Below are 13284 nucleotides of genomic sequence, written 5' to 3'. Positions count from 1 at the left end.
AAATGCTGGATGTTAAGAAGGTGATCAACTCTTCAGGAGTTTCCTTTTCCATGATCACTCATTCCATATGGAAGACGATCTGTCAGTTTCTCCAGGACAGGTTTATGCCTGCCAAAACGCCATCCCAGTACTTGTCCAAAGAGCTTTTTACAGCTTCCAAGATGGTGTTGAAAGGAGTTGCTATTGATTGGAGCACTTACCTCCTCACTAAAATGGATCAACATTTCGTCAAAGTCACCAGGGGTAATGTTACCAATGTCACATATGGATCATATTTGTCTGCCTTCTTGACCTATTCAGGTTTACCGAAGACTCTGCCTCCACCTCCTCCATCAGATCCCGTACCTCCTCCTCCACCTTCAGATGAGTCCGAACCCATTGACATAGAGGATGATGATTCTCCGCCTCCCCTGGTCATCCAGCGCAAATGCTTGAAGAGGGTAGCGGATAAAGCTCCTTCTATACTTCCTTCAGTGCCCATTCCTGCTACCTCTGGCAGTGATCTTCCTGGGTATCTCACTTGTAATAACCTGTTCAGAGCACATCGAGAAGGATCATTGGACATATCAGTTCCCTCACTGAACAGTCTAGTCTCAGGAGATGCAATTCCTTTCCTCTGTAAAGATATTCAGAGTTCCATTGAGTTGTCAGTGACAGCCTGTGTTCAACAGCTGTACGCGTCTTTTTATGAAGAACTCATGCAGTCTAAGGACCAGTTGCATAAGGCAACATCCGAGTTAGCTTCTGCTAAGGATACCCTAGCAGATTTGTTTAAGCAAATGGAACAACAAACCCAACTGGTTGCCACCCAAAGCGATGAGATCTCTTCTTTGAAGATCCAGTTACTAGAGGCTCAATCCCAGGTTACTAGCCTTTCAGAGGAGAAGGAGAGGATGTCCAGAGAAGCAAAGGAGTTTCAAGCTATCTTAGATGACAAACTTTCAGCTTTACAGATTGCTAATGACACAGTGGTCTCCCAAGCCTCTCAAATCCAGCAGTTGCAAGATCAAGTGGCAAAATCCCACTCTGTTCCTCCAAGCCCTAATGTTCCATTGATTCCTTCTCTTTCACAGCAGGACTTGGCTGCTCTTCAGAGACAGGCTACTTTGTGTCCTCTATTCCAAGATAAAGTGGAAAGATTGCAGTCCAGAATGGACTTGTTATGGTCTACATTTGAGCAGTTTCAGGAATATGTTCCACCAGACCATTCTTTCTTTGTCCACTACCACTTACAAAAGTTGGTCTTCTACATGAAGCTTTCCACGATGGATTTACCTCTTCCAGAGGATGGATGGAGTGGGGCTTGGTCTGTTGAGTTGCTGACAGAGGTAGTAAGGATGGTGTTTGAAGATTCTGTCATGCCAGATACCATGTTGATGTCCTACATGTATCTACGAGGAGACTTGTTAATTCCAGATGAGGTGGATATGGCATGGTATGTGGGGGATGTGGTCTTACAGGCTGTTTTGTATGTCAACCATTTGGAATTGCGCATAGCTGACATGTTCCAGAGTTACTCCTCCAAAGTGGCTGATTGTCATGATAATTCGTGGCATCCCATGATTGATTCTGTGGTCCTGAATCAAAGACAAAACACAGCTCCTATCTCTGCCCAGAGTACTAATCAACTGAGGATGGATCTCTTAGCCTATCTTTCAAAACATAATCCGTTTGATGCTTCCTTCTTTGATGCCTATCATCGACGATCTCTCTTAGGACCTTCTGTTCCTACCCTCCTCTATTACCAACAAATGGCTCACCGCTATGCTATATATCTTTCCCTTTGTCAATCTAATTCCACAATTATTTTACCCCTTCTTTTCCAACCTTCATCTTTCCCTCAAATTCCCATTTTTACATACTGTTCCTTTATTGAGGATAGGGTATTTTGCCCTTCTCCACCCTGTCCTTCTCCATCCATTCATGTACCCTCCACATTTCCTATGTATCAGTTAACACCCTTCCTTAGTGATTCCCTCCAAATTTCTGCCACTCCTTCTTTAACCTTTTCTTCCTTTTATGATTTTTCCTATCCCTCCCTTCATCCACTTTTTCTTATTCCACTACCCTCTCCTAACACTTCTATATCTCAACCACCTCAGTTGGTTAGTGACTATGACGGGTTTGATAATTAGATTTCCAGAAGAAGGGGATGGAGTTCGGATGATTCCCTTACAGGACCTCAGATCAATTGGCCAGTAATTCCAAGAGAATGGACAGCTTCCAGTCAAGCTTATCAGAACTATGTTCATTTTGCTCAGCAATATTCCCAGTCTGCGGATCCCTCAGTGAGATTAACTGCTCACTTTGCTTGGTACCTGGCGTATATGCATAGGCACTCTCATAATGATTCCAAGCCTATTCCAAAGTTGTGCATGAATGTCAATGTGAGCATTGATTCCCAACAGCTGGATATTTTGTATTTTCATGCCCTTTGTTTGCCTAGCAAATACCTGGTCCTGTTGGAAAGGATGTGCTGTCTTCAGTTTTTTCAAAATCCTCCCAAAAACTTTGTAGATGAATCCTTGTCTATGGATCGTTTCCGACAACATCAATCTTTCAAGAGGGATCATCTTCATTGATACCTTTCCAATGTATGGTGGATGCTTTTTAATGAAAATCTCTCTTTTTGGAGGAGTCATTCAGATGGTTGTGTTGTGTGTAGTGTTTGTGTTGTGAGTTCATTTATGTCAAACGAACGTGGTGGTTTCCTATTGGATTGGATTTCGTGTGCGAGTTACATTTTGGAGAATTGTTGTGCTGGGTCGTGGTTGCAGAGTTGAAGCTGATGCTGATGAAGAAGAAGAATCCTCTTATATCCTTTACAAATTTGTTGTGATTTTTTAGTTTGATGAGAAGTGTTACTGTAAAAAGGGTTTTCCTTTCTTTGTATTTTTATATCAGAAACAGGTTAAAAGTTGGGGTCATGGTGGATGGATTCTTTTTAAAGAGATATTGACGATCAAAGTTGAGCTTTTCCCTGAACTTGTATTCCCTTTTTCCTGGGTCGCGAGGACGCTTCCTTATTAAGTGTGGGGATATGTTGAGTGTTGAAATGACTTGTTTTTTGGCTGATTTTTGTTGTTTTTGAGAGCTGAATGGTTGATTTTATGAGATGCTTGATTGGTTTGGAAGTGGTTTGAGAGTGTTTTGGATGATATTGATTGTGTTTTGGAAGTTCGTGATGTTTATTGGTGGTTCTATGATGTTCTGATAGGTTCTGTATACCTTCTGTTTTGCTCTGTTTTGGTCTGTTTTGTTCTGATTGTCTTCTGTAAGGAGGGATGGAGTGTTGATTGATGAAGATTGAGATCTTGTGAAAGCTTATTGAATGGTTTGTGAAAGTTTTGAATGGTTTGAGTACGAGTTATGTGGTTTTGATGACCTTTTGTAACCTTCTGTAGGTCTTCTGAGCTTCTGTCTCTGTTCTGTTTCTGTTCTGTACTGTAGCTGTTCTGGTACTGTTCTGTGACTGTTCTGTATGCTTCTGTATGTGTTCTGTAGAATGTATGTGTAGCTTGGGAAAGTTTTCTAGCCTTGGAAAGAGGTGAATACAAGTGCAAAAAGAGCTGGAAGAAGTGGAAGAAGTAGCTGGTGAAGACTCAAGTGAAGACTAGACTGAAGTGACAGTAGTGAGCTATGAAAAGACACTGTAGTGGCTCTGGTGACTCTTCATATCACACATACCTCTTGGGAGGGGTATCCACGACCTAAGAAGGATTTTTGAGAGTGATTTTGAGAGATTGTAGTGAGGATATGATGTATTATTGATGGAGAGAGAGAGAGAGAGAGAGAGAGTCAGAGATAGCCAAATCTACTGAAACAGAGTGATTGTATATGAGAGATTGAGAGAGAAGACTATGAAGATATTGAAGATGAATACTATGTGATGTATTTCCATTCCAAGATGGTGTATTCCTTTGCTTTCTTTGTTCTATTCATGGATTTTATGAAGATATTGAAGAATATGGTTGATTCTATCAAATCCGTGGGAGATCTACATGATGCTGCATGAAGATTTGTTGTGCCTGGTGTTCTTTTCTTCATTGTGATCATATGAAACATAATAAACAAGCTTGTTGGTGTTACAAGATAGACTTTCTTGCAAGAGAATTCCCTTTTCCTTGGTGTTCCTCTCGGGGCTCCACATCGGTGTTTTAGTTCCTGGTATGGGGGTATCTTCCCCCATTCCTTGGGCCATTTCTTTATTAACAAACTACTGTACCTGAGCCATGAGGTTGCTAGCATGCACTTTGGCTGTGGAGCTTAGAGTGGATATAGTTGTGGGGGTCGTGGGCACTAGGAGAGTAGGGATGGGATCGATTGGGGCCTTGCCCTTACCTTTTTTCACTACGGGTGGCGTGATCTCTAGTGCTTGTGTGCTTGAGCTAGGGTCTTCATCTCTAGTTGGCTCTCATGGCACACAACTCATCCTGTCTACACTGCTCCTCTATAGATATACGTGTTTCTAGAACCATGTCTTCATCTTCCTTCCTTTTCAACTCTTCCTCTTATTCAGTTGCCTTCCCTTTTCTCTCCTCCTCAGATTTTCTTGATTCTTCTTTCAGCCTCTCTGACTCCTCGTTTTATTTCTTCTTCCTCTCTTCCTCTTTCTTCTTAGACTCTTTTTTAGCTTTTTGTAAGTCTAATTTTTCTTTCTTCCTGCTTTCCTCCTCATCCTTCTCTTGCAAATCCTTCTTCTTTGGCTTTCGTTGGGCTTCTTGGCATTTATTTTTCTCCTTCCTCATCATCACTCACTGTCCTTTCACTAGAGTGTGGCTACTATTCATTGTGAGGAGGTGACCTCTCTAGTGTTTCTCCAATTCCTTCTCCTTCACCCTGTCCTTCCCCCAATGCTTCACTTATTACAGTTGTCAAAACCCCACCGAATCCGATGGTAGAGGCCTTTGAGGATGACACTTTTCTTTTTGCACTAGTAGTAGGGGACTCTCCTCCTAGCGGTCTTCCTCCCTCCTGTAGCTAGTTCTTTTGCTGAAGATTCAATGGTCTTCCACACAAAGCCATTTACATTTACTTCATCAAGGGATCTTGCTGCAATGCTCTCCAGCATAGGCACATTGATTCGGCTCATTATTGAGTTGTACCTTTGGCTAGAGAATAGTGTGTGCATCATTTTGGCTTGGAGTTGGATTTCGGGGTTGGGGATGTTTGCCAAGTTGATGCCATCATTTATGTGGACCATCAGCTTGTCCATTCCTAACATGGCATACACATCTCTCTTCAGCTGCCTTTCCACCTTATCATTGGCTAGACCCAATGCTTTCTCCACCAACTCTGGAGTCAATTCGATCTGGACTTGGCGGGTTTCTTCTATTTTCTGCACTGTCATGGTGCCGTGGCTCCTACCAAAGGTCCGAAGGAACTCCACACACTAGCTGTAGTCCACTCCTTGACCAAATACCTCCATGTACTTTTGCAGATGGCATTGTTCGACAATCTGCTTCACTACTTTTGCAAATAAGGGCTGGACTTGAACTGGTTAAAGGCCCTTATTTTCATGGAAAGGCCATATTTTGCTTGCTCTTCTTGTGAAAATGGCAACTTGCTGGCTTTCTCTTGGCCTGTCATCATGCTGGGTGCCTGTCATGAATCCGTGTTCACCATTAGTTCTTTTCAAAACAATTATATGCAGAGGAAAAAGATCAAATGCTAATGAAATTGAAATGCTTAATTATAGAATTAAATGTCTCCCTCAAGTAGTCCATACATTCCAAATTTTATGACCCTTTTTCTTAGCCATGAATTGGTTTTGATTTGTTTTCATTTTCTTTTGCGTTTTATTCTTATTTCCACCTTACCCCCTTCCCCTGCAGAAATAAGAAGAATCCTTCCTAGGATTATAGATTAAGGGGGTTCCACGCATGGTTACTGTGCTTACTTTTGCATAAGCCAAGGATAAAAATTGGGATTTTATTGCATTTGGGCATATTGGTCCATGTTGTAGGGTGGTCGAATGCTTTGAAAAATACGAATTCAGATTCCTCCCATGAGCAAGGTAGCATTCACACTTCCATTGCTAAAGGCTCATCCAAAAGATCTAAGTCTAGTCGATCGTAGCTTTCAACAAGCATGGTCAACGTGTCATCCAAGCATCTGCGGAAAGCAACCAAGACATCGCATGTATTCTCACCTAATTCTACGGCCAAGGTTAGAATGGATCCCCTAAGGCTGACAAGTGATTGAGGTTTGGTTTGGCTTGACAGTTCAGTAGCTGACAGGTGCAACTCTGGTTGTGGTTCTGGTTGGGGTTGTGGCCTTCGTACACTTGGCATGGCCAGTGAGGTTGGTGGTGCACTACTAGATGCTTGGGCGGTGGTTGGGGTACTACCAGGGCAAGGTTGAGGTAGTTTAGGAGTAGCAGGCTACGATTTGGGTCTATAGACTTATTGAGTCTTGATGGATTTAGGTTTTCAAATGGCAATGGGCCTTGCAGCACAGCCAGAGGCTTTTGTGGCATTGATGCTTGATTCATCTTGATGTTTGGTGTGCTCATGCTTGAGGGTAGCGTTTCAATAGTGTCCTTAGCCATATTCATTGTAGGTATCCAAATCCAAGTATTACCTTCATAATATCCTTACGCTCGCAATATGGTTTCTTCTAGGCGTCCTAGGTTTTGAGGGGAGGTTTCTAGCCTTGCAAGCTCATGGTTGGGTGCTCCTAGGCGGCAGTCTTGGATGTTTTTGTACCCATTTGAACTAGTATTCAAGGGTTTTAGATTTTTGGTTGGCTTTTTTTTGGTGCTGAGGTTTGGTGGGTGGTGGCGACAAATCACGATCCCCCTCCTTAGGCTTGATGGTGGATTTCTCTACCGATGGTGATGGAGTCGCATAGCCCTTGCTGAAAGCTACGACGATTCGTACGTTGCCGATGGCTAGGTGAATACACTATGACTAGTAGTCAACATCACAGTGGGCCTACTTCTTAAAGGTTTGTCCTAACAACGATTTTGCACCTACATCTTTCGTGTTTGGAAACACATAAAAGATCATGGGCAAGATTTTTGACTTGATAGAGACTGCAACTTTGCACTTTCCCAGAAGTTCATATGATCGGCCCCCAAATGGGCTAAGTTTGGCATTAGTGGGCTGTAGCTATGGTTTGCCAATTTGAGTCCAATGATCGTGAGTCGTGATATTAAAGTTAACGCCCTCATCGATCAATGCATCAATGGTGTGTGTCTCCTGGGTTGTAATGGTCATGTGTAGGTAAGCCGACGGAGCTACAGCTTCCTCATCCTCATCTTTAATCTCCGTAATGGTGGCTACTCCTACATTGACAGGGGCTTCTAGCATAGGGGGTTCATGTAGTAGATGTGTGGGAGGGTAGTACTTTTTTATGTGGCTATCATTAAAGAAGCCTATGCCCTGACCCTTTAGGGTTTCAAGTTCTACATTACCAGTTTGGCGTATGGTGTGAACTCTAAAAGGTCTTAACCCCCTAAAATTCATTTTCTGCTTATGTCCCTTGATCGAGTAGAACAATACGAAGTCACCTTGTTTGAAATTTTACTGCTTGACATGCTTGTCAAACTAGCTCTTGCATCGTGCCTTTTTGCAGATCAGCGCATGGGTGGCTAGAAGTCAAGTGTTTTATAAGAGTTTTAGCTCAACTAGACATTCTGTCCATGCTTTCTTTCCCTCCCATATCTCTTGAATAGCAATTCTCAAGCTAGGAATGGAGAATTCCACAGGTAGAATTTCCTTAGTTTCATAGGTCAACCTAAAGGGAGTCTATCCCACAGCTACTTTATAAGCTATTCGATAGGCCCACAAGCCTGCCATTAGCTTGTTATCCTAGTTTCTACAAGAATAAGAGAATACCTTGGTCAGGACATTTACTAGAGTCTTATTTTTCGATTCCGCATCACCATTCTCTTGAGGGTAGTAGGGTGGGGATTTTCAATGGATGATCAAGAAGGTGGACAGGAGATGAGCAATCACCTCATTGATGAAGTGCATGCCTTGATCACTGACAAGTTCGATGGGGCAACCAAATCGAGAGATTACCTACTCACATAAGAACTTAGCAGTGGCTTGTGCGTCATTCTTCCTGGTGGCTCGAGCTTTCGCCCACTTTGTGAAATAATTGGGGCAATGATGATGTATTTGGCTTGCAAATATTGAGCTGTGGGATTGATAGGCCCAATGAAGTCAATCCTCCATTTCTCGAATGATTGTCTTGCAATGATGGGACTTAGCTCCATTGTGTCCTTGAAAACTGGCACCTTGGTCCATTGGAACTCATCACATTGTTTCACAAATCATGTTGTATCTTGGAAAAGCGTGGGCTACCAGAGTTGAGACTATAGCACCTTGCGGGGTGTCGTATCTCCCCCCTAAAGTGTCCTCTGCAGCAATTCCACCGTGCACTGTCGTACTACTACGCATCCGAGGTGTGGAATCCACCAAAAAGTTGTGTGTGTGACATTTGTTACTTTGTACATACTTAGTTGTTGTGTTTACATTTTTGTTCTGCGTGCTAGTATAGTGGAGAGGGGTTTGGAAGTGAATATATTTGTGGGAAGCATAGTGGTGGAGATTTTTGGGAAGTTTGGCTCAGTTTCAGAAGCACTAGAAGATCGATTACCATCTACCTTGGATCTTGCAATGGAGGTGAAGAGGAAGAAGAAAGACTGAGCTTGTACATTCAAAATTTGCAAGGGATTGTTGTTCATAGTCTTAAGGGGCACAAAGATATCGTGTATTGTGTGGCCTATTCAAGGGATGGTAAAAGATTTGCATCAGGAGGAGCGGACAAGACAGTGATTACCTGGATTTATAAAGCCTCGGGCATAGATCTGGTCAGATTTGCTAGTAGATCAGTGAATTGCATTTGCAATCAATTTGTTAATAATGCAAATATATGCTGAAAGTATAAATCAAGTGAAGGCCATTTTGCAGCATATGTGGAACATGGCCTTGGTGATGAGGCACTGAAATGTTCTCAACAAATGCAACTTGAAGGTTGCAACCCGGATCCCATCACATTCGTTTCCATCTTGAAGGCATCTAGTATCACAGGAGCTCCAGAAACAGGTTATCAAATACATAGAGAAGTAATTACTAGGGGATTTGGAACATATGTGTACATGGGCAGCACACTGGTAGACATGTACATCAATTGTGGATCATTGGCAGAGGCATGCCAAATTTTTTATGCACTACTTGTTCGAGATGCAGTTGTGTGGTCTGCATTGATTGCAGGATACGCTGAACATGGTCTCAATGAGGAAGTACTGGAATGTTTCCAACGTCTACAATTGGATGGTATTTCTGCAGATGCTGTCACATTTATTATTTGCTTGAAAGCATGCGGCAGTAGAGGAGCCATAAACGCAGGTCGAGAGATCCATGCTGAGATCAGGAAATCAGGATTAGAAACAGATTTTTTAATAGGAAACACGCTGATAGACATGTATGGCAGATGTGGGTTGTATGCAGAAGGGCAGAAAGTGTTTGACAAACTGCTTGTTAAAGACATTGTCTCATGGACTGTAATGATAAAGGCATACGTTGATAACCATGAGGGCAATTTGGCTTTACAATGTTTTGAGGAAATGAAAGAGCAGGGTATATCTGTGGATACTGTCCTAGTTGTTCTCTGGTTAAAAGCTTGTGATACTACTCAAGCCTTGGAGACAGGTCGAGAAATACATGCAGAGTTGAGGAAATCAGGGTTGGAAAAAAACATTTTTGTTGGTAACACATTGATTGGCATGTATGGGAAGTGTGGATCAGTTTGCAGAAGGACGAGAGGTGTTTGATCAGTTGCTTGTTTGAGATGCAGTGTCATGGGCTGCATTGGTTGCATCTTATGCTCAGCATGGGCTCGGTGAATAAATTTTAGATTGTTTTAAACAAATGGTAGTGGAAGGTGTGTCTGTGGGTGCCATTACTTTGCTCTTTGTTTGAGAGCTTGTGCCACCTTAGGAGCTTTAGATACAGGCCGAGAACTCCATGTAGAGATATACAAAAGGGGACTGGATCAAGAGCTTCATGTTGGCAACACACTTGTGACTATGTACAACACAGCTGTGGCTTGTTTACAAAATCACGGCAGGTGTTCAGTTCAAGACATAGTTTCATGGAATGCACTTATCATAGGAATTACTGGAGGTGGGCGGCAAATTGTTGAAAACGGTGAAAGAGGGGAGGGGGCTATTGTGGGAGGAGGCCGCTTTTCTGGGAAAAAAGGAGGAGAGTGATCAGGAAGGGAAAAAACAAATGATTGCTAAGAAGGAGAGGACGCCAAGTTTGTGCGTTAAAAAAAAAATACCCGTTTAATCTCGCAGAACAGCAAGGGGATTATCAATTGCGATCCCAGCAGAATTCCTGAACGTATTGTCCATGCCAGAGGTACCAGCGCAAAGGGCTTCTTTGAAGTGACTCATGATATTTCACACCTCATATGTGCAGATTTTCTACGTGCTCCTGGTGTGCAGAGACCATTACTTGTCAGGTTTTCAACTGTGATTCATGAGCGGGGCAGTCCTGAGACACGGTTTTGCTGTGAAATTCTACACTGAGAAGGAAACTTTGACATGGTGTGGCAAATGGTCCAAAATTGTTCGAAAGCTTCCAGATCCTAAAATTCAATGCTACTCCTGTTGAGAAAGAAGTCCTCTTTATGCTGACTGTTCTTTCTTTCAGCAAATCAAAGAGCTATCTGCACTTCTAAGTGGCAGAATTCCAGCAAAGTGCCAGGGGGAGTAAAAATCAAGGACAGATTATGATGTGGAAATTACTAAACAGCCATAAAAGATTCTGCTTTCAGATGATAACTGCCAATGATTGATACAATGATGTTGATTGATGCATTACTTATGGTTTTGATTAAACACTCTTTCTACAGTAATCTTCCACTGCTTGCAACCAAGTTCTGCTTCACCAAGGCTTAAACAATTGGGTCAAACCTTTGGAATTGTGCGAAATTGACAATTACCTGCATGTTTACCACTCATTACTTCCAAAACCCCTGAGAAACCATTGATGGATCTGGTCTGATTTGCCATTAAATCACTCTTCTGTACCTGAATACAAAGATGTCTTCTTGATCCTATTCCAACCTCTTAGATCTTAGTTCAGATTACTTTGTTCCTTTTGGGAGAGACAGGCTATTTATATGACATGAGTTTTTGTCAAGACATTTATTGGAGATGCTCCCAATCACATGTAGCTGATTGTAAGTCTCATATTATCTGAAATTGAGCTTTCAAATTGAATCTGATCTTACTAGATTGATCTTCTATCCTGAAATTAGACAAGGTCCTCCGTGGTTGCGACTTTGCTTTCGAAAACCCTTCGACAGCACCTCGACTAGTATGTGGTGCATTTCGTGCTCACACATGCATCTCTGCAACAATCTGTCTTGCCCTAGTTGATAGAGTTGGCCTATTATTAACTAATAGGGTTGGATTTTGAGAATGAGTCACCTTAGTCAGGCCTTTTCTATGGGTTGGTCAAGTAGTCTATACTCAAGCACTTGAACCATGTTGTATGCCTAGTATGGCATCAAGTTGGTTCTAAACACGTCTCTTTCGCTAGTAGATAGGGTGTATAGATGTGCATCTAGCAATTTGTCTCCAATGCCCTATCATCTAACGACTTCTCACCTGGGTATGTAAGACATATGATTAGCCATATAGTGTTTCTTTCCCTTGCATACGATGAAAAAGAAGTCAAATTCAAGAAGCAAAAGTAATCGTCGAGCTATATGCATCCTATAGCGCAAGGTTTGTTTACTAGATACAGCAAGGCTTGATGGTCAACAAAGAAAATAAAGGGCATATCCAGAAGATAATGCTGAATTTTCTTTATGAAAAACACCATCACTAGCCCCTCTCCTTTTTTTGTGTGAGTAATTCATTTCTGTATAACTATGAGTTATTTGCTAGCAAATTTTAGTAGATAGTCGAGATTGTGGTCACCAAGCTGGCACAACATAGCTCCTAGTATGGATTTCGATCACCAGGATGATTGTCCCTCTTGGTAGCAGCGTTTAACTTCTTGTAGTTGTTGCACACTCTAATCTTTCCATTCTTCTTCAGTATGATCACTATAGCCGAGACCCAATCTGTGTGCTCAATCTCATAAATGAAACGTGCCCTTAGCAGCTTGTCAATTTCTTTCTTGATAGCGTGAGCATGCTTGGGATTCATAGGGTATGATTGCTACTTTTGATCAGCATTGCATCGGGGGTCATGGGGATATTATGAGGTACGACACTTGGATCTACCCCTTTCAGCTCATCGAGGGACCAAGCAAAGACATCCATGTACTCTCACACAAGAGGGCAATGAGACTTTCTTCCTCTTCCTTGGTCAAGGAATCCGCAATAAAGACAAGTGAGGGTATCTCCCCTTCCTTAGGTAGATTAACCTCATTGACTTTGGTTAGCACCTCTATTAGTTCGCTTGCTTGCCCTTGTCATTAGGCTCCTAGCAAGATCACTACCCTCTTGCCTTTCTTAAACTTAGTAAATTGCTTTGGCAAGTCTTGCGGTTTCCTTTGATCTTCAGCCTATATATCCCTAGACTACTTGTGTTATTCTTCCTTCAACCTTCGATGCCTTAGGTGGAGTGGCAGGTCCCCTTTGGCGCGTCTGGTCTTAGGTGGTTGTGGCACCTCAAGATCACTGTGTGAACTTACCTCCGACTCATCACCGGTCAACTTGTACAACAACTCAAATTTGACAAGAGAAATTTCCTATGATTTATAGAAATTCAAAGAATAAAGAGAATTTGAACTCCTCAGGTGTTAGAAGGTTGAGTTTTATTGGGTATCCAAACCAACAAGCATTAACCAAATCTTTCTACAAGGTCTTCAAAAACCCAAAGTTAGGGGTTTTTAGGATTTTCACAAAAAGCATCACACCATAAAGGTGAAGGGAGTGAGCCCTAAAGTGAAAGCATGGAGCAGAAGCAAGAGCTATGGTGGAAGAAGCAAGAGTAAGAGAGAGAGACACACATAAGATATGGGAACTCCACTAATCACAATGTGTGATTACCCTTTCCTTTATTCAAATGTCATTGAAAGAATAAAGAATGAAGTGACAATGTGATGGGTATCCACCACTTGCAATGTATAAGTGTGCGGGTATGTAGGTACTGCCAGTGTAACTAATATACGAGTGGCTAGACATAGGCACCTTTATCCCCAACAACCTTCCACTTAAAGGAAAGTTTTCCCACTAATGAGGAGAGAATAATAAAAAAGTGACAAAGTACAAATCTACATTATTACCACAAGATGAGAAAAGATGTCA

At 42.1% G+C, this 13284-nt stretch overlaps 1 protein-coding gene across 1 annotated transcript in view; it reads left to right on the top strand.

Annotated features, from left to right (window-relative positions):
• The window catches only part of LOC148023067 (pentatricopeptide repeat-containing protein At4g18520, chloroplastic-like), a 47062-nt gene that overhangs the window by 16831 nt on the left and 16947 nt on the right, over positions 1–13284 (top strand). The window contains exons 3-6 of the mRNA XM_087695308.1: positions 6225–6303; positions 8894–9776; positions 9951–10160; positions 10437–10521. Of these exons, the coding sequence (XP_087551434.1) occupies positions 6225–6303; positions 8894–9776; positions 9951–10160; positions 10437–10521 (1257 nt within the window). The remainder of the gene's footprint in view (positions 1–6224; positions 6304–8893; positions 9777–9950; positions 10161–10436; positions 10522–13284) is intronic.

The sequence above is a fragment of the Lygodium microphyllum genome, chromosome 16, assembly GCF_053477565.2.
Source record: "Lygodium microphyllum isolate KBCC chromosome 16, Lygodium_microphyllum_v1.1.10, whole genome shotgun sequence".
Classification (NCBI taxonomy): domain Eukaryota; kingdom Viridiplantae; phylum Streptophyta; class Polypodiopsida; order Schizaeales; family Lygodiaceae; genus Lygodium; species Lygodium microphyllum.
The sequence above is the reverse complement of the archived record's forward strand: the minus strand, read 5'-3'. Positions and strand labels throughout refer to the sequence as shown.